The sequence below is a fragment of the Anomaloglossus baeobatrachus genome, chromosome 5 (assembly GCF_048569485.1).
Source record: "Anomaloglossus baeobatrachus isolate aAnoBae1 chromosome 5, aAnoBae1.hap1, whole genome shotgun sequence".
NCBI lineage: Eukaryota > Metazoa > Chordata > Amphibia > Anura > Aromobatidae > Anomaloglossus > Anomaloglossus baeobatrachus.
Genome location: NC_134357.1, coordinates 596,893,729 through 596,913,599, shown reverse-complemented (window position 1 = coordinate 596,913,599; position 19,871 = coordinate 596,893,729). Strand labels below are relative to the sequence as shown.

At 47.7% G+C, this 19,871-nt stretch overlaps 1 protein-coding gene across 1 annotated transcript in view; it reads right to left on the bottom strand.

Annotated features, from left to right (window-relative positions):
• The window catches only part of LOC142312537 (sterile alpha motif domain-containing protein 9-like), a 37,016-nt gene extending 19,792 nt beyond the window's left edge, over nt 1-17,224 (bottom strand). The window contains 1 exon segment of the mRNA XM_075351513.1: nt 17,159-17,224. Coding sequence (XP_075207628.1) covers nt 17,159-17,162 — 4 coding nt within the window. The 5' untranslated portion in view covers nt 17,163-17,224.
• Between the last annotated feature and the right edge of the window lie 2,647 nt (nt 17,225-19,871).

Here is a 19,871-nt window from a genome sequence, read left to right as displayed (position 1 = left end):
GTGATTATATTTCTCACACATACTGCAGATACAGTGTGATATCCTGACCAGTGATGTACGAGCCGTATACAACTGCCTGTATAGTGTGTTAAACATGTGTATCCTCCAATTCCAGATCCTAAATCAGTGTCAGGAGCACGTGGTCTCCAGCCAGGAGACCGGGTGATCCTAAAAAGACAAGTCAGAATGATCCCAGAGTCAGAATCAGGTGGACCGATCCAGCTTATCCCAACCACAGCAACTTCCATGAAGCTTGAGGGAAAACCCATCTGGAGACAGCAGCCGCTGTAAAGAGTCCATCGTACTAGCATAATGAGGGTCACAACACACATAGTGCTGGATTATCTCACATAGAACCTTATGAAGAATTTCTAGATTGGAGATGATACATGGGAAATAACCATGATAAGGGAACAATGGGTACAGGAACATTACACAAATAAGGGCTCATGGTGGGAAAAACATTATCTGACCTGAACCAATCAATTATTTTAAGAGTTTAAGTGTGACTTAAGGATAACATACACTTGTAGGTAACTGGTATTGTCTTATTTGTTGGTATTTGAAGCCGCAAAAGTGCTACTCTGTGTTACTGAAGGTAATCGGACCCATGTGTAAGGGAAATCTTGTTAAAGGCCTCCTGGTGATAGATTATGGACCCGAGACAAGAAGAGATCCATTAGTGTTGTGATACAATCAGGTGTATTCAGGTAGAAAAGTCTCGAAGACGCAGACAGTACTCAGATGTTGACTGAGAATCAGTCTTTCAGAAACAGTAATGCTAAAAGCTGCAGCAAAACGGTAAGAAGCTTATTCTTACAATTGCCTTACTCTTTCTAATCGATTAATCTCAAAATCTGGGTGAGCTCTTCAGCATTAAATAGTCTGTTCTAAGGACTGGGACGTTACCTATGCCTCTGTGAACTGTGTGTGCGGGATTTAAGGGTGACAAACCTGCAAAAGAATCAGCGATCAGGAAGGGGGCAAACACTTTTTCATACCAAATTGGTAGATCACCATCAAATCTCCACAATAACCCAATAAAAACTGCCCCAACCAATTGTTTATACAGGTTGTTTGGACACCCGTTACTTGTAACATTTGGCCTCACAAGACTTCAGGGATGCGATTTATAGAGCAAGAGGAACAGAGCTATTACATTTTATATATTTAATCCAAGAAGTAGCCAGTGTTCAATTTTTTTTCCATCATTTACACATATATTGATCTTCTTTCTACAAATCCATAACTTTTCCTTTGTGTTGCAGTTTTAATGATGAGTGTATTTTTGTGGCAGTATTGCTGTTCACAGGTGTGACATGTTGATTCCACCTTATATTTTCTTTAAGATTCCTGGGCAGAATTTTCAGGGAATGTCTCGTACAGCATGTAGGTGACTTGCGATGAATGCGCAGATTTTGTTATTGAGGCGCCATGTAGAGTAATTCCGAAGTCATAATCTTTTTTTGTCTTGTTTAAGGGGAATGGCTGTAGAAATTTACCTTTTTTTTTATTTTCTTATGTTTGTTAAAATTCTAAACCATTATTTTGCATATTCAGAAGAGCCCTGGGGCTACTTTACTTTTATACTTTGTCCTTTTGAGAAGAGTTTTCAGCCAGCTGCAGGTAACGCTTTTGTAAGATGGCAGTAGGACGTCTAGTGGATGGGAGGTATGTATCGCAGAGGTGGTTATCCTCTGTGATGTAAGCCCTGGTGTAAGCTCTAGTACAGTTAGTACTAAGAGTTCTTAAGGAGCATTAGAGCTGGGTTTTACCAGCAGCTATAGAGATGGATGGGTCTGGCTGCTCACATACCTCCCACCCATGAGTATGGTACATGTTAAAATGGAGAATGTTTGTCTCACACATGGTCTGTGTGTGGAGGTTGCTACACCTCCAGTGGTACACCTCTGTATAGGAGTAGACTCAGACCCCATGTTATGTAGTCCATCTACTGTTTGTCACGTACATATGGATTTCCTAACAAAAACCAGGAAGGTAAAGCCTAAAACAAAACCCCATTTGGTCTCTTCAACTTCAACATGATAGTTGTCTGATCTTTAGCTTGAAAAATATATTGAAGTATCTACAATAGGGTAAAGGAATCCTTTTTTTTCGCAACCCAAAAGTTCAGATTCTGTCCTCGAAACTCAGAGACCCAAAAGAGGTGGTAAGTTTGTAAAATTAAAGTAACTGAAGCCCAGAAGTGGTCAACAAAAATCTGAATTAAAAAAAATTCAATCAGGTACCAAGAACCAGGTCTTGTGATGCCAGGTGGAAGAGAAACCAACCGGACATCAACGGACTCCTGGATGCTGTCAGTTATCTCAAGAAATTACAAGATAGCGTTGACGGCCATGCTGAACTCAATGTGCCTTCCCTCATCGGATCGCAGACGTTACACAGAGACTTGGCAGGTACTAGCATGGGAGACTGCCTGGGAATCCTCCAGAGCTTGTGACTCAAAGCCATAGCTCCTGCTGAAATGTTTGAAGGATGTCCGCTTGAGTCCCAGGGACGGGAGGAGGAATTAAAATAAATAAATGATTTCTTGTCTGGTCAACTTGTAATTAATCCTGTGAGTCTTCCGCTAGTGGTTGAATTAATAGATAAAGGACAAAGCACCTTCTTTTTTTAATCTAGGGTTTCAATTTTGCGCTTCACTAGCACTAATTTAGATCCACAGATTATTAGATCACCAGTAAACCTCCATAGTGCAGATCTACAAATCCCTACAAAATCGCTATAGGAGGATTGCAGCCACCCTCCTCCATGAATGGTAGGCGTGAGATTGGTAGTTTTATTAGTAGATTGTGCTGTGCGGTCTCCACCATTATGGGGGCCTGCTGCATTATAAAGTACAATAATACTGTGACCTGGTGTTGGTATATGTAGCTGCCGTTTTCTTTTGTGTTGCCATCATCAGACTCCTGTGATTTCTTCTATTTTCTAAATAGACTCTCACCTGCTGATTAACCCATTGTTTGCTGTAAGCATCATAAACTATTAGTCTGTTCACATTACATTGCAATCTTTAACGTTAGATTCTGCTAACTACATCTGAGTGCTGTTTCACATCTTTTCTTTTCTGCTTCATCTGCTTTTCTGGATCTGAGGCTTCTGGTAAGCCGTGCCTTGACTGTTTCCCGTACAGCACAACCTGTTGTTTGCTATAAGCATCACAAACCTATTAGGCTGTTCACATTATATTGCAATCTTCAGCTTTAGATTCTGCAAACTACATCGGAGTGCTGTGTCAGATCTTTTCTTTTCCTCTTCATCTGCTTTTCTGGATCTGAGGCTTCTGGTGTGCCATGCCTTGACTGTTTCCCGTACAGCACAACCTGTTGTGTGCTATAAGCATCACAAACCTATTAGGCTGTTCACATTATATTGCAATCTTCAGCTTTAGATTCTGCAAACTACATCGGAGTGCTGTGTCAGATCTTTTCTTTTCATCTTCATCTGCTTTTCTGGATCTGAGTCTTCTGGTGTGCCATGCCTTGACTGTTTCCCTTACAGCACAACCTCTTGTTTGCTGTAAGCATCACAAACTATCAGTCTGTTCACATTTTATTGCAATCTTCAGCTTTAGATTCTGCTAACTACATCTGAGTGCTGTCTCACATCTTTTCTGCTTCATCTGCTTTCCTGGATCTGAGGCTTCTCGTGTGCCATGCCTTGACTGCCGTACAGCAAAACCTGTTGTCCAGGTCTTTATTGATCCACATACCTGACAGGCTGCTTTGCCTTCATCAGTGCCCCGTCGGTCCTCCCTGACCTGCGGCCATAATTCCACCTCACCAGGTGAGGCTAGCAGACGGGTACCTATTCAACAGTTTCCAAGAGTACTTCGGAAAATCAAAGAAATACCAGGGGATTTGGATTTCTAGATTCTGTATTGGACAAGCTCTACAATCGGGATTTATACAACCAAATTCCAGTCCTTTACAGCTGTTGACTTGGTTACTTGCTTACATGGGATCTTCATTGCTTTCTGTTTTTTTTCTGAAGGAGTTACTGACAATATTTTTGTTTCTAGTAGACCATATGCTTTTATAGACGATCCTTCTCAAACTTTTACATTATGCATTGTACATTCCTGCACATGGCTGGAGGAAAGTAGATAATAATGTTTACTCGTCCTTTATGGGTTAGGCTAGGTTCACATTTCCATTGTTTATGATCAGTCACAATTTGCCGCTCTAATAAACAATGCAATCCGTTTGGCGGATTCCGTTGTTTCCCATAGACTTGTATGAGCGGCGGCTTGTGACTGATGCCCTTACGTTGCATCTGCCGCCCGACTGATCAGTTGTGGAACAACTGACCGTTGGGCGGCAGGAATGCAGCATGTAAATTTTTTTTGAGTAGCGGAATCCTTTTGATTTCGCTGCGCATGCTCTCTCTCGGCGGCCGAACGATCAGCTGATCGCCCGGCGGCCGGCTGCTGTGAGCGATCAACTGATATCCCGGCCGCCGGCTTTTGAGAGCGATCAGCTGATTTCCTGGCGGCTGGCTTATGAGAGCGATCAGCTGATCTTCCAGCGGCCGGCTTATGAGAGCAATCAGCTGATCGTTCACAATAGCCGGCCGCCAGGAGATCATCTGATCGCTCTCAAAAGCCAGCGGCCAGGAGATCAGCTGATCGCTCTCAAAAGCCAGTGGCCGGCTCTGGTGAATGATCAGCTGATCATTCTCTCTCTTGTTTTACAACGGAATTCGCTTTTTCATGACAATGAATTAAAATTCTTGTCACCCGTTGTACAACGCATCAGTCACAAGCGTCAAGCAACACAGGTGACTGATGCAAAACAACGGAAATGTGAACCTAGCCTTACATTATTTTTTTTTATCATTCAACTGGGTGGTTAATTTTGCATCACGATAGTGGGTTAAAAATACACACCCACAAAGTTAACCAAACTATACCGCCTAGCTGACTAATAAAGAAATGTAACCCATAAGGCACCAGTAAACATTATGATCTATATTCCTGCAGCTATGAGCAAGAATGTATAGTCCAAAATGTGAAAGTTTTGGAAAGGTCCTCCTTAAGGCCTACAGGAGTAGAAAAATATGTTTTCTGGTTGGCGTGAAAACAACTATTTCTGGAGTCTCCAATATACTGGGCATGGTAGATAGAGTATACCAATGTCTGTTCTAGTTAGCTATTCAGCCAAAGGTATGAACAGGTCTGGTGTAACCCACGACGTTTTGCCACCCAGAAAATAAATGGTGAAAACCCATCAGTAAGCACGGAGATACATGTGGACATGCAATCTTCCACCATATTGCATAAATGCTGACTGGAAATAAACACCGTAGCAGATTATGTAGCTGGATGGGGTGGAGGGCTGCAAATGACTTGTTGGCACATTGCGGCCATGATGACCCTTCCAGAGCTGTGGACTGTGCAACCGCTGCATTGTTTACTTTCTCCTCCTCCTTCGCCACCTTGTTGTTCCACCGACCGCTCGAGGTCTGGTGGGAATGCCATAAATACAGCATGACACAACTTAGCCTTATAGTCACACATGGTTTTATCCCGCTCCAGTGGTAAAAGTAGCGCTGCTACGTGGTCTTCGTAGCGTGTATCCAGTAGGGTCACAACCCTGTAATCACCACTGGAAAGAATCTTTGCAACTCAAGGGTTGTTGCGCACAACAGCATGTATTCGCTCATACAGTGCCTACAAGTAGTCTTCAACCCCCTGCAGATTGTACAGTGCCTACAAGTAGTCTTCAACCCCCTGCAGATTGTACAGTGCCTACAAGTAGTCTTCAACCCCCTGCAGATTGTACAGTGCCTACAAGTAGTCTTCAACCCCCTGCAGATTGTACAGTGCCTACAAGTAGTCTTCAACCCCCTGCAGATTGTACAGTGCCTACAAGTAGTCTTCAACCCCCTGCAGATTTAGCAGGTTTGATAAGATGCAAACTTCAAACAAGAGCAGGATTTAGTAACAGATGCATAAATCTTACAAACCAACAAGTTATGTTGCTCAGTTAAATTTTAATAAATTTTCAACATAAAAGTGTGGGTCAATTATTATTCAACCCCTAGGTGTAATATTTTGTGGAATACCCCTTGTTTGCAATTACAGCTAATAATCGTCTTTTATAAGACCTGATCAGGCCGGCACAGGTCTCTGGAGTTATCTTGGCCCACTCCTCCATGCAGATCTTCTCCAAGTTATCTAGGTTCTTTGGGTGTCTCATGTGGACTTTAATCTTGAGCTCCTTCCACAAGTTTTCAATTAGGTTAAGGTCAGGAGACTGACTAGGCCACTGCAACACCTTGATTTTTTCCCTCTTGAACCAGGCCTTGGTTTTCTTGGCTGTGTGCTTTGGGTCGTTGTCTTGTTGGAAGATGAAATGACGACCCATCTTAAGATCCTTGATGGAGGAGCGGAGGTTCTTGGCCAAAATCTCCAGGTAGGCCGTGCTATCCATCTTCCCATGGATGCGGACCAGATGGCCAGGCCCCTTGGCTGAGAAACAGCCCCACAGCATGATGCTGCCACCACCATGCTTGACTGTAGGGATGGTATTCTTGGGGTCGTATGCAGTGCCATCCAGTCTCCAAACGTCACGTGTGTGGTTGGCACCAAAGATCTCGATCTTGGTCTCATCAGACCAGAGAACCTTGAACCAGTCTGTCTCAGAGTCCTCCAAGTGATCATGAGCAAACTGTAGACAAGCCTTGACATGACGCTTTGAAAGTAAAGGTACCTTACGGGCTCGTCTGGAATGGAGACCATTGCGATGGAATACGTTACTTATGGTATTGACTGAAACCAATGTCCCCACTGCCATGAGATCTTCCCGGAGCGTCTTCCTTGTTGTCCTTGGGTTAGCCTTGACTCTTCGGACAAGCCTGGCCTGGGCACGGGTGGAAACTTTCAAAGGCTGTCCAGGCCGTGGAAGGCTAACAGTAGTTCCATAAGCCTTCCACTTCCGGATGATGCTCCCAACAGTGGAGACATGTAGGCCCAACTCCTTGGAAAGGGTTTTGTACCCCTTGCCAGCCTTGTGACCCTCCACGATCTTGTCTCTGATGGCCTTGGAATGCTCCTTTGTCTTTCCCATGTTGACCAAGTATGAGTGCTGTTCACAAGTTTGGGGAGGGTCTTAATTAGTCAGAAAAGGCTGGAAAAAGAGATAATTAATCCAAACATGTGAAGCTCATTGTTCTTTGTGCCTGAAATACTTCTTAATACTTTAGGGGAACCAAACAGAATTCTGGTGGTTTGAGGGGTTGAATAATAAATGACCCTCTGAATAAACTTTTCACAATTTAAAAAAAAAATAAAAAAAGAAATAACATTCTTTTTTGCTGCATTTCACACTTCCAGGCTGATCTACAGTCCAAATGTCACAATGCCAAGTTATTCCGAATGTGTAAACCTGCTAAATCTGCAGGGGGTTGAATACTACTTGTAGGCACTGTATGTGTAAACTGGCTCCTCTGCTGTAGTGATGCTCCTGACCTAACTTCACGACGGCCTTGTTGGGCAGATAGTTCCTCCTCCTCTGAAACTGTCTCCTGGCTGGAAAGTTGGGGACATGGCCACTTTCAGCTCAGAAAACCTACCTCAGAACCCTATGTGGATGACAGCCCAGATAAATGAATCAATGTTTCCTCTTGCTCTTCTTCCTCCAGTGCAACCACCTTGTCCATCATGGCCTCCAGCAGTTTTTCCAGAGGCATAAAATCGGTATAATGCTGCTGATTATGGCATCATCAGCGCTATCTATGTTGGTGGAGTATTGAAAGCAGCACAACACGCCACCAAGGTCCTGCATGCATGGAGGCCAGTCGTACAGTGGTGTTGCTCCATAAAGCGATTCTGCCGTACATGCTGCAGCTGAAACTCCACTTTTGGTTGCTCACACAGTCTCTCCACCATGTGCAACGTGGAGTTCCATCTTGTTGGCACGTCACATGTGAGGCGGTGAGCAGGAAGGCCGAAGTGACTCTGCAGAGTATACAGGCGAGCAGTATCAGAGTGAGAGCGCCAAAAAAGCGCACGTACTGCCTGCACTTTCAGCAGAAGCTCTGACATATGTGGGTCATTTTTTTGAGGAAGTCTGCACCACCAAATTCAGCACAGGCAAGGGATGTGTGCAAAGCCGCCTAGGCCCAGAGATGCAATGCGATTTCTGCCGTAATCGCACACTACCAGGCCGGGCTGTAGGTCCACCGTCACCAGCCACTTGTCTGTTGTTTAATCCGGTTCCACAGCTCCTGCGCGGTTTGAGATTTGTCCTCCAGGCAGATGACCTTAAGAACGTCCGGCTGTCGTTTACTCTTGGCTGTGCTGTGCTGAAGTTGGTGCAGCTGGTCATACTCTGACCAGTTGAGGTCACAGTGGAGGAAGGGGAGTTGGAGGAGGAAGTAACACTGACAGACACACGTCCAGCAATCCGAGGTGGTGGTAGAACATGCACTTGAACGTCTTCCCCCACTGGCCCAGCTGCCACTATGTTTACCCAGTGTGCAGTTAGGGAGATATAATGTCCCTGCCTGTGCTTACATATCCTTAGTTAAGTGAACCTCTCCACTTATGGCGTTGCGGAGTGAAAAACAGATTTGTTCTGCCACATGTGTGTGCAGGGCAGGGATAGCTCGCCTGGAAAATAGTGGCGACTGGGAACAAGGTACTGCAGGACTGACGCAAACTTCATTTGCTGGAAACTGTCCGTCTCCACCAACCTGAATGGCAGCATTTCAAAGGTAAGCATTTCAGACATGTTGTCATTCAGGACCAGGTCTCGTGGGTGGCTGGGGGGGTATTTCCTCTTTCTATTGAAGATATGGGGGATGGAGAGCTGTAGACTTCCATGGGACGGTATGGATATAGAAGGTGATGTTAGTGGTGGTGGTGCTGTTGTTGCCACATCATGTGGTTGCAGGGAGGAAGGTGCCCCTGGTGGTTGTGGGAGGATGCAAGATGCCGACACTGCTGCTGAAGATGCCGATACTGCAGCAGAAGAGGGCAATACTGCAGCAGAAGACGCTGACATCACAGTAGAAGAGGGAGCAGGAGGAGACGTAGGGCTTTATTGATTTCCCAGGAAACATCTCCACTGCACCTTGTGCCTGGAAGACGGGTGACGCATCATGGAGGTGGTGCTCAGGTTGAGAAGATTTGTCCCTAGCTTCAGGCTCTAAAGCCACATTTTGCAAACCACCACTATCTTATCAGCCCATTCCTGGAAGAAATGCCATGCCAGGAAGCTCTTTAGAGCTGGCTTTGCTGGGAGGTGTTCACTGTTGCAACCAGCGGTGGCAACTGGCTCTGGGATGTCCACAGTAGTTTTGCCCCATCCTCCCACTTTTGCTATGCTGCTGGTTTGGCTGGCTGACCACCTCCTCTTTGTCGGAACTGCACACGTCACTATCATGGCTTCCGCTTCAGGTGAGGTCAAGCACCTCGTTGTCATCCCATGCATTGTCTTCCACCCACTCCGAAGCCCTGCCCTCTTTCCCAGTCTGCAGAATGATGAAAGCCGCAGCAGTTGACACCTGTGTTCCATCATCTTCTGAGTTGTGGTACGGTGATCCACAGACTGTGTCCACCAGCCTTCCCACGGACTCATCCTCCCACACGTTAAGTGGTTGGGCGTCAGTGCACTCAGGTCTCTTCCACCTTAGGGCCAGGTGAATGGGCCACAGGACCGCAGCCAGCAAAGTAATCTAAAAGTAGAAGTAGCTGTTGCATGACTTGTGGCTCACACTGCTTGGCTGATTTGGAATTGGTTGAGGTGGAAGGGAATGACCATGGAACCTAGGAGACAACTCTGAGCTTTCAGGTGTGGACCGGGTGGAAGACCATGCAAAGGAACTGGAGGCACTGATATCCATATAATCTAAAACTGCCTCAACATGTTCTATTCTCACCATCGTACAGTGGTACTCGGGCCTAAGACATGACAAAGACCAGCCTAAGACCTGCCTGCAGAGGAGGAAGATGCTTCGGGTTTGGAGTGTAGCAGGCACAGATCTATCGCGCCCTTGCCCTGAAGCAGCTCCACCACCAACAGCACCACCACAAAGGCCCCTATTACAGGTTCTCCTCGTTGTTTTGCACAAAACTAGTTTAGATTAATACACGGCTGTATACAGAGATCGATTATAACAAAGCCTGAATGCAGCTGTTTTGTACTGCAGTATGAGGTTGTAGAGCTGCTGGCGTAGCAAGGCATGCTGGAAAACACTCTGTTTTTGGCTAGACTGAGCTAATAGATTACACCGCCTGTACACTGCTGTTTTGTACCGCTACACAAAGCTGATTTACAGTTCGGGTTCACATCCCTAGTCATGAAGCCTCACATAACCTCCTACCGTGTTTTTCCAAAAATAAGACCTCCCCCAAAAATAAGCCCTAGCAGGGATTTTCAGCATTTTCGGAGAAAGGCTTAAATATAAGCCCTCCCCCGAAAATAAGCCCTAGTCACGAATCAATAATGAAGTGTCCGTGCAGCTAAAAAAGATACAGATACTGCAGACACTTCATTATACACAGCGGCACCCGGCAATTACACTCACCCGACACTGAGCGGCAGGACCTGCAGTGATCACACACCCGCACACATCAGCTCACACACACACACATCGGATCGCACACATAAACAGATTGCACACACAAACATCGGATCACACACAAACATCAAATCACACACACAAACATCGGATCACACACACATCAGATCACACACACACTCACCTCATCCAGCGACACCGATCTCTTCTCGCCGCAGAATCCTGAGAGGCAGTGCGGTGCAGCGCAACAAACAGGACCTGCGGCCGGACACGTGACTTGCTTCATTCCCTGCTGCCGTAAGTGCTGAATGTGATGTGATGTGATATGTGTATCTGTGATCGGCTGTGTGTGCCTGTGATCGGATGTGTGTATCTGTGATCGGATGTGTGTATCTGTGATCTGCTGTGTGTGTCTGCGTTCGGGTGTGTGTATCTGTGATCGGCTGTGTGTGCCTGCGTTCGGCTGTGTGTGCCTGCGATCGGGTGTGTGTACCTGTGATCGGATGTGTGTATCTGTGATCGGATGTGTGTACCTGTGATCGGCTGTGTGTATCTGTGATCGGCTGTGTGTATCTGTGATCGGCTGTGTGTATCTGTGATCGGCTGTGTGTGTCTGCGTTCGGCTGTGTGTACCTGTGATCGGCTGTGTGTATCTGTGATCGGCTGTGTGTGCCTGTGATCTGATGTGTGTATCTGTGATCTGCTGTGTGTGCCTGTGATCGGATGTGTGTATCTGTGATCGGCTGTGTGTACCTGTGATCGGCTGTGTGTGTCTGCGATCGGATGTGTGTATCTGTGATCTGCTGTGTGTGCCTGTGATCGGATGTGTGTATCTGTGATCGGATGTGTGTATCTGTGATCGGCTGTGTGTACCTGTGATCGGCTGTGTGTATCTGTGATCGGCTGTGTGTGCCTGTGATCGGATGTGTGTATCTGTGATCGGATGTGTGTGTCTGCAATCGGCTGTGTTTTTCTGTGATCTGCTGTGTGTGTCTGCGTTCGGGTGTGTGTATCTGTGATCGGCTGTGTGGGTGTCTGCGTTCGGGTGTGTGTATCTGTGATCGGCTGTGTGTGTCTGCGTTCGGGTGTGTGTATCTGTGATCGGCTGTGTGTGCCTGCGATCGGGTGTGTGTGCCTGCGATCGGATGTGTGTATCTGTGATCGGATGTGTGTATCTGTGATCGGCTGTGTGTGCCTGCGATCGGATTTGTGTACCTGTGATCGGCTGTGTGTACCTGTGATCGGCTGTGTGTGCCTGCGATCGGGTGTGTGTGCCTGTGATCGGCTGTGTGTACCTGTGATCGGATGTGTGTATCTGTGATCGGCTGTGTGTGTCTGTGATCGGCTGTGTGTGCCTGCGATCGGGTGTGTGTGCCTGCGATCGGATGTGTGTATCTGTGATCGGATGTGTGTATCTGTGATCGGCTGTGTGTGCCTGCGATCGGATTTGTGTACCTGTGATCGGCTGTGTGTACCTGTGATCGGCTGTGTGTACCTGTGATCGGCTGTGTGTATCTGTGATCGGCTGTGTGTATCTGTGATCGGCTGTGTGTGCCTGCGATCGGATTTGTGTATCTGTGATCGGCTGTGTGTACCTGTGATCGGCTGTGTGTACCTGTGATCGGCTGTGTGTATCTGTGATCGGCTGTGTGTGCCTGCGATCGGATTTGTGTATCTGTGATCGGCTGTGTGTATCTGTGATCGGCTGTGTGTGCCTGCGATCGGATTTGTGTATCTGTGATCGGCTGTGTGTACCTGTGATCGGCTGTGTGTACCTGTGATCGGCTGTGTGTATCTGTGATCGGCTGTGTGTGCCTGCGATCGGATTTGTGTATCTGTGATCCGCTGTGTGTATCTGTGATCGGCTGTGTGTGCCTGCGATCGGATTTGTGTATCTGTGATCGGGTGTGTGTGCCCGTGATCGGCTGTGTGTACCTGCGATCGGATTTGTGTATCTGCGATCGGCTGTGTGTATCTGTGATCGGCTGTGTGTACCTGCGATCGGATTTGTGTATCTGTGATCGGCTGTGTGTGCCTGCGTTCTGCTGTGTGATCTGCTGTGTATATCTGCGATCAGCTGTGTGTGTGTGATCTGCTGTGTGATCTGCTGTGTGTGTGTGATCTGCTGTGTGCGATCTGCTGTGTGCGATCTGCTGTGTGTGATCTGCTGTGTGTGTGTGTGTGTGTTTGTGTGTGTGTGAGATCTGCTGTGTGTGAGATCTGCTGTGTGTGAGATCTGCTGTGTGTGTCTGGGATCTTCTGTGTGTGATCGGCTGTGTGAATCTGTGATCGGCTGTGTGTATCTGTGATCGGCTGTGTGTATCTGTGATCGGCTGTGTGTACCTGTGATCGGCTGTGTGTATCTGTGATCGGCTGTGTGTGCCTGTGATCGGCTGTGTGTACCTGTGATCGGCTGTGTGTACCTGTGATTGGCTGTGTGTACCTGTGATCGGCTGTGTGTATCTGTGATCGGCTGTGTGTATCTGTGATCGGCTGTGTGTATCTGTGATCGGCTGTGTGAATCTGTGATCGGCTGTGTGTATCTGTGATCGGCTGTGTGTACCTGTGATCGGCTGTGTGTGTATCTGTGATCGGCTGTGTGTATCTGTGATCGGCTGTGTGTACCTGTGATCGGCTGTGTGTGTATCTGTGATCGGCTGTGTGTATCTGTGATCGGATGTGTGTACCTGTGATCGGCTGTGTGTATCTGTGATCGGCTGTGTGTACCTGTGATCGGCTGTGTGTATCTGTGATCGGCTGTGTGTACCTGTGATCGGCTGTGTGTGTATCTGTGATCGGCTGTGTGTATCTGTGATCGGCTGTGTGTACCTGTGATCGGCTGTGTGTATCTGTGATCGGCTGTGTGTACCTGTGATCGGCTGTGTGTACCTGTGATTGGCTGTGTGTACCTGTGATCGGCTGTGTGTATCTGTGATCGGCTGTGTGTATCTGTGATCGGCTGTGTGTACCTGTGATCGGCTGTGTGTGTATCTGTGATCGGCTGTGTGTATCTGTGATCGGCTGTGTGTACCTGTGATCGGCTGTGTGTATCTGTGATCGGCTGTGTGTACCTGTGATCGGCTGTGTGTGTATCTGTGATCGGCTGTGTGTATCTGTGATCGGCTGTGTGTACCTGTGATCGGCTGTGTGTATCTGTGATCGGCTGTGTGTACCTGTGATCGGCTGTGTGTACCTGTGATTGGCTGTGTGTACCTGTGATCGGCTGTGTGTATCTGTGATCGGCTGTGTGTATCTGTGATCGGCTGTGTGTATCTGTGATCGGCTGTGTGAATCTGTGATCGGCTGTGTGTATCTGTGATCGGCTGTGTGTACCTGTGATCGGCTGTGTGTACCTGTGATCGGCTGTGTGAATCTGTGATCGGCTGTGTGTATCTGTGATCGGCTGTGTGAATCTGTGATCGGCTGTGTGTATCTGTGATCGGCTGTGTGTATCTGTGATCGGCTGTGTCTACCTGTGATCGGCTGTGTGTATCTGTGATCGTCTGTGTGTGCCTGCGATCGGATGTGTGTATCTGTGATCGGCTGTGTGTGTCTGGGATCTTCTGTGTGTGATCTGCTGTGTATATCTGTGATCTGCTGTGTGTGATCTGCTGTGTGTGATCTGCTGTGTGTGATCTGCTGTGTGTGTCAGCGTGTCAGCTAGAAGCAGGGTAGGACGGCGTGCAGCACCGACCGGAGATCACAGGAGGACCTGGGAGCCACGCAGACGTCCTGGTCTGGTGAGTATGAGTCTCCTGGGAAGTGGGGGGGGGGTCTGCTTTTTTGGGGGGTAAACTTACCCCCAACCGTGTTTCTCCAAGAATAAGACCTCCTCCAAAAATAAGCCATAGTGCTTTTTTGGGGGGCAAAAAATATATAAGACAGTGTCTTATTTTTGGAAAAACACGGTATATACATTATGAGCCCCCACATAGCCTCCTACATACATATCTTGGCCCCATATGGCCTCCCTATACACAGTATGAACCTCCACAAATCCGTAGATATACAGTATGCACCCCCATATGGTCTCCTAAATACATTTTTGAGCTCCCTACATGCGTACATACAAACATTCCATACATATGGAAAAAACACCACATACTCACCTCGCTCCTCTTCCCCCGGCGCTCTGCTCTGCCTCCGGTGCACTGACGCTAATCACAGTACACGAGAGGATGTGACGTCATCGCGTCTGTAGTGCCTCATGCTGATTGGGGGAAGAGGGAGCCACGGCCCCTCCTCCAACAATGTGTTCACCGCTGTCCTCATCCTGTGGATGCAGATAGTGGTGACATTGGGAAGTGAATGGCGGCAGACGGCCGGTGCATGAGTGCATGATGTGGCCTGTGTTCACTGTTTTCAGCCCTTTGCTGAAGCCACAAGAGACAAGTCCGGAGACACTGCAGTTATCGGAGACAAGTCCAGAGATGCTGCGGCCATGGGAGACAAGTATGGAGACCCTGCAGTTATCGGAGACAAGTCCAGAGATGCTGCAGCCATGGGAGACAAGTATGGAGACCCTGCAGTTATCGGAGACAAGTCCAGAGATGCTGCAGCCATGGGAGACAAGTATGGAGACCCTGCAGTTATCGGAGACAAGTCCAGAGATGCTGCAGCCATGGGAGACAAGTATGGAGACCCTGCAGTTATCGGAGACAAGTCCAGAGATGCTGCAGCCATGGGAGACAAGTATGGAGACCCTGCAGTTATCGGAGACAAGTCCAGAGATGCTGCGGCCATGGGAGACAAGTATGGAGACACTGCAGCCATGGGATGAAAGTCCAAAGATGCAGCAGCCAGGGGAGACAAGTCCAGATGCACTGCAGCCATGAGACACAAGTCTTGAGATGTAGCAACTAGGGGAGACAAGTCCAGAAATGCTGCAGCCATGGAAGCACGTTTAGGCTACTTATATTGCTACAATCAACATGGGGCTGGGGGTGTGGTATTGAAAAACAGCCACAAAACTGGTTACACGACCAAGCCAATGTAACACCGAGCGGTTAGCGTACCTGGACTGGAGACTAGAAGGGTCTGGCTACTATACAATATACCACCCCACACTATAATACCTTTAGTAGGACAGGTGTGACATTCCCTCGTGAAGGCCTCTTCAAGGCATTCCCACATGGTCCCCATACCAATTTCCGAGTATCATTCCATCCAAAACAAAAGCATGACTCATCGCTGAAGAGGTTAGACCTCTATCCCAGCCTCCATTTTCCAGGATTCAATATTTATATTGCGACCACATGGGTAATGCCATGAGGAGGCCTTCATGAGGGAATGTCACACCAGTTCTACTCCTCGGATTATGGTCATTTTTCCACATGACATCCCTAAGATGACTGTTCCGTGACCTACTGTGAGCAGTCTGCGTAGCGTAAACGTGCTCCCATAGGTGTAGTAGCTCCTATGGCTGTAGAGTCTTCGGACTTGTCTCCCGTTGCTGCAGCATCTCCGGACTTTTCTCCCATGGCTACATCATTTCTGTACTTGTCTCCTGTGGCTGTAGTGTCTTCAGACTTGTCTCCCATGGCTGCAGCATTTCTGGACTTGTCTCCTGTGGCTGTAGCATCTCTGTACTTGTCTCCCATGGCTGCAGCATCTCTGGACTTGTCTCCTGTGGCTGTAGCGTCTTCAGACTTGTCTCCCATGGCTGCATTATCTCCGGACTTGTCTCCCATGGCTGCAGCATCTCCGGACTTGTCTCCCATGGCTGCAGCATCTCCGGACTTGTCTCCCATGGCTGTAGCGTCTTCAGACTTGTCTTCCATGGCTGCAGCATCTCCGGACTTGTCTCCCATGGCTGCAGCATCTCCGGACTTGTCTCCCATGGCTGCAGCATCTCCGGACTTGTCTCCCATGGCTGTAGCGTCTTCAGACTTGTCTTCCATGGCTGCAGCATTTCTGGACTTGTCTCCCATGGCTGCAGTGTCTCTGGACTTGTCTCCTGTGGCTGTAGCGTCTTCAGACTTGTCTTCCATGGCTGCAGCATCTCTGGACTTGTCTCCTGTGGCTGTAGCGTCTTCAGACTTGTCTCCCCTGGCTGCAGCATCTCCGGACTTGTCTCCCATGGCTGCAGCATCTCTGGACTTGTCTTCCATGGCTGCAGCATCTCCGGACTTGTCTCCCCTAGCTGCAGCATCTCTGGACTTGTCTCCCATGGCTGCAGCATCTCTGGACTTGTCTCCCCTGGCTGCAGCATCTCCGGACTTGTCTCCCCTGGCTGCAGCATCTCCGGACTTGTCTCCCCTGGCTGCAGCATCTCCGGACTTGTCTCCCATGGCTGCAGCATCTCCGGACTTGTCTCCCATGGCTACTGTACATTTAGTGGCAGAACCTTTCTAACCTTTTCTTCTTGGTGCTACCATTGTAAGGTTTAAGAGTCTGTAATCATAATCTTTAAAATCCAGAACATATAATTATACAGCACTGGCATCGGATGGAAGCACCAGTTACAGGACCAGGACAGTTTTCAGGCAATTGGACCGGGCGGTGGGGTCGTCCTGATAATTTTGAAGGGTTGGTTTTGTTTCAGTTTGCCATCACTATTACCACAGAACTTCATGGGGTGTTATTAATATAGTGAAAGACTTTTACTTACCCATTTTTGCCTTGAAAATGTCCTGTGCTGCTAGATGCAACCTAGGAAGAGAAGGATAGGGGATATTACTAACAGATACACCTCTGTCTATACAGGCTGCGGTGCACATATATACAGTGCCTACAAGTAGTCTTCAACCCCCTGCAGATTATACAGTGCCTACAAGTAGTCTTCACCCCCTGCAGATTTAGCAGGTTTGATAAGATGCAAACTTCAAACAAGAGCAGTATTTATTAACAGATGCATAAATCTTACAAACCAACAAGTTTTGTTGCTCAGTTACATTTTAATAAATTTTCAACATAAAAGTGTGGGTCAATTATTATTCAACCCCTAGGTGTAATATTTTGTGGAATAACCCTTGTTTGCAATTACAGCTAATAATCGTCTTTTATAAGACCTGATCAGGCCGGCACAGGTCTCTGGAGTTATCTTGGCCCACTCCTCCATGCAGATCTTCTCCAAGTTATCTAGGTTCTTTGGGTGTCTCATGTGGACTTTAATCTTGAGCTCCTTCCACAAGTTTTCAATTGGGTTAAGGTCAGGAGACTGACTAGGCCACTGCAACACCTTGATTTTTTCCCTCTTGAACCAGGCCTTGGTTTTCTTGGCTGTGTGCTTTGGGTCGTTGTCTTGTTGGAAGATGAAATGACGACCCAACTTAAGATCCTTGATGGAGGAGCGGAGGTTCTTGGCCAAAATCTCCAGGTAGGCCGTGCTATCCATCTTCCCATGGATGCGGACCAAATGGCCAGGCCCCTTAGCTGAGTAACAGCCCCACAGCATGATGCTGCCACCACCATGCTTGACTGTAGGGATGGTATTCTTGGGGTCGTAGGCAGTGCCATCCAGTCTCCAAACGTCACGTGTGTGGTTGGCACCAAAGATCTCGATCTTGGTCTCATCAGACAAGAGAACCTTGAACCAGTCTGTCTCAGAGTCCTCCAAGTGATCATGAGCAAACTGTAGACGAGCCTTGACATGACGCTTTGAAATTAAAGGTACCTTACGGGCTCGTCTGGAATGGAGACCATTGCGGTGGAGTACGTTACTTATGGTATTGACTGAAACCAATTTCCCACTGCCATGAGATCTTCCCGGAGCTCCTTCCTTGTTGTCCTTGGGTTAGCCTTGACTCTTCGGACAAGCCTGGCCTCGGCACGGGTGGAAACTTTCAAAGGCTGTCCAGGCCGTGGAAGGCTAACAGTAGTTCCATAAGCCTTCCACTTCCGGATGATGCTCCCAACAGTGGAGACAGGTAGGCCCAACTCCTTGGAAAGGGTTTTGTACCCCTTGCCAGCCTTGTGACCCTCCACGATCTTGTCTCTGATGGCCTTGGAATGCTCCTTTGTCTTTCCCATGTTGACCAAGTATGAGTGCTGTTCACAAGTTTGGGGAGGGTCTTAATTAGTCAGAAAAGGCTGGAAAAAGAGATAATTAATCCAAACATGTGAAGCTCATTGTTCTTTGTGCCTGAAATACTTCTTAATACTTTAGGGGAACCAAACAGAATTCTGGTGGATTCAGGGGTTGAATAATAAATGACCTCTGAATAAACTTTTCACAATTTAAAAAAAATAAAAAAAGAAATAACATTCTTTTTTGCTGCATTTCACACTTCCAGGCTGATCTACAGTCCAAATGTCACAATGCCAAGTTATTCCGAATGTGTAAACCTGCTAAATCTGCAGGGGGTTGAATACTACTTGTAGGCACTGTACATTATATTACAGGTATGTCTGCTTCTGTCTGGCACTAGTGAACCCAACATCCCCCAATCGTCTAGATCTATAGGCTCACCTCTTCCTATTTTTAGTATGTGTCTAATTTCAGCCCCGCTCCTGCTGTGTAACCAGCATTGGTCTCACTATTACTAAACTCTCCCCTCTCCAATCCATCCTGAATGCCGCAGCCAGGATCATTTTCCTCTCCAACCGCTTCACTGATGCTTCTATCCTGTGCCAGTCATTGCACTGGTTACCCATCCGCTACAGAGTAAAATATAAACTTATCACTCTCACCCACAAGGCTCTCCACAGTGCTGCACTGCCCTACATCTCCTCCTCATCTCTGTCCATTACTCACACCAACCGTCCTCTCCACAGTTCTGCACCCCCCTACATCTCCTCCCCATCTCTGTCTATCATTTACCCGTCCTCTCCACAGTGCTGCACCTTCCTACAGTTCCTCCTCATCTTAGTCTATCATCTACCCGTCCTCTCCACAGTTCTGCACCACCCTACATCTCCTCCTCCTGTCTGTCTATCATTTACCCGTCCGCTCCACAGTGCTGCACCTTCCTACAGCTCCTCCTCATTTCAGTCTATCATCTACCCGCCCTCTGCACAGTTCTGCACCTTCCTACATCTCCTCCTCCTCTCTGTCTATCATCTACCCGTCCTCTCCACAGTTCTGCACCTCCCTACATCTCCTCCTCCTCTCTGTCTATCATCTACCCGTCCTCTCCACAGTTCTGCACCTCCCTACATCTCCTCCTCCTCTCTGTCTATTACTGCCCCCAACTGTCCTCTCCACAGTTCTGCACCGCCCCATATCTTCTCCTCATCTCTTTCTATCACCTACCCGTCCTCTCCATAGGTCTACACCTCTCTACATCTCCTCCCCATCTCTTTCTACCACCTACCTGTCCTCTCCTCAGTTCTGCTACTCCCTAGATCTCCTCTCTGTCTACCACCTAGGATCTTTTCACAGT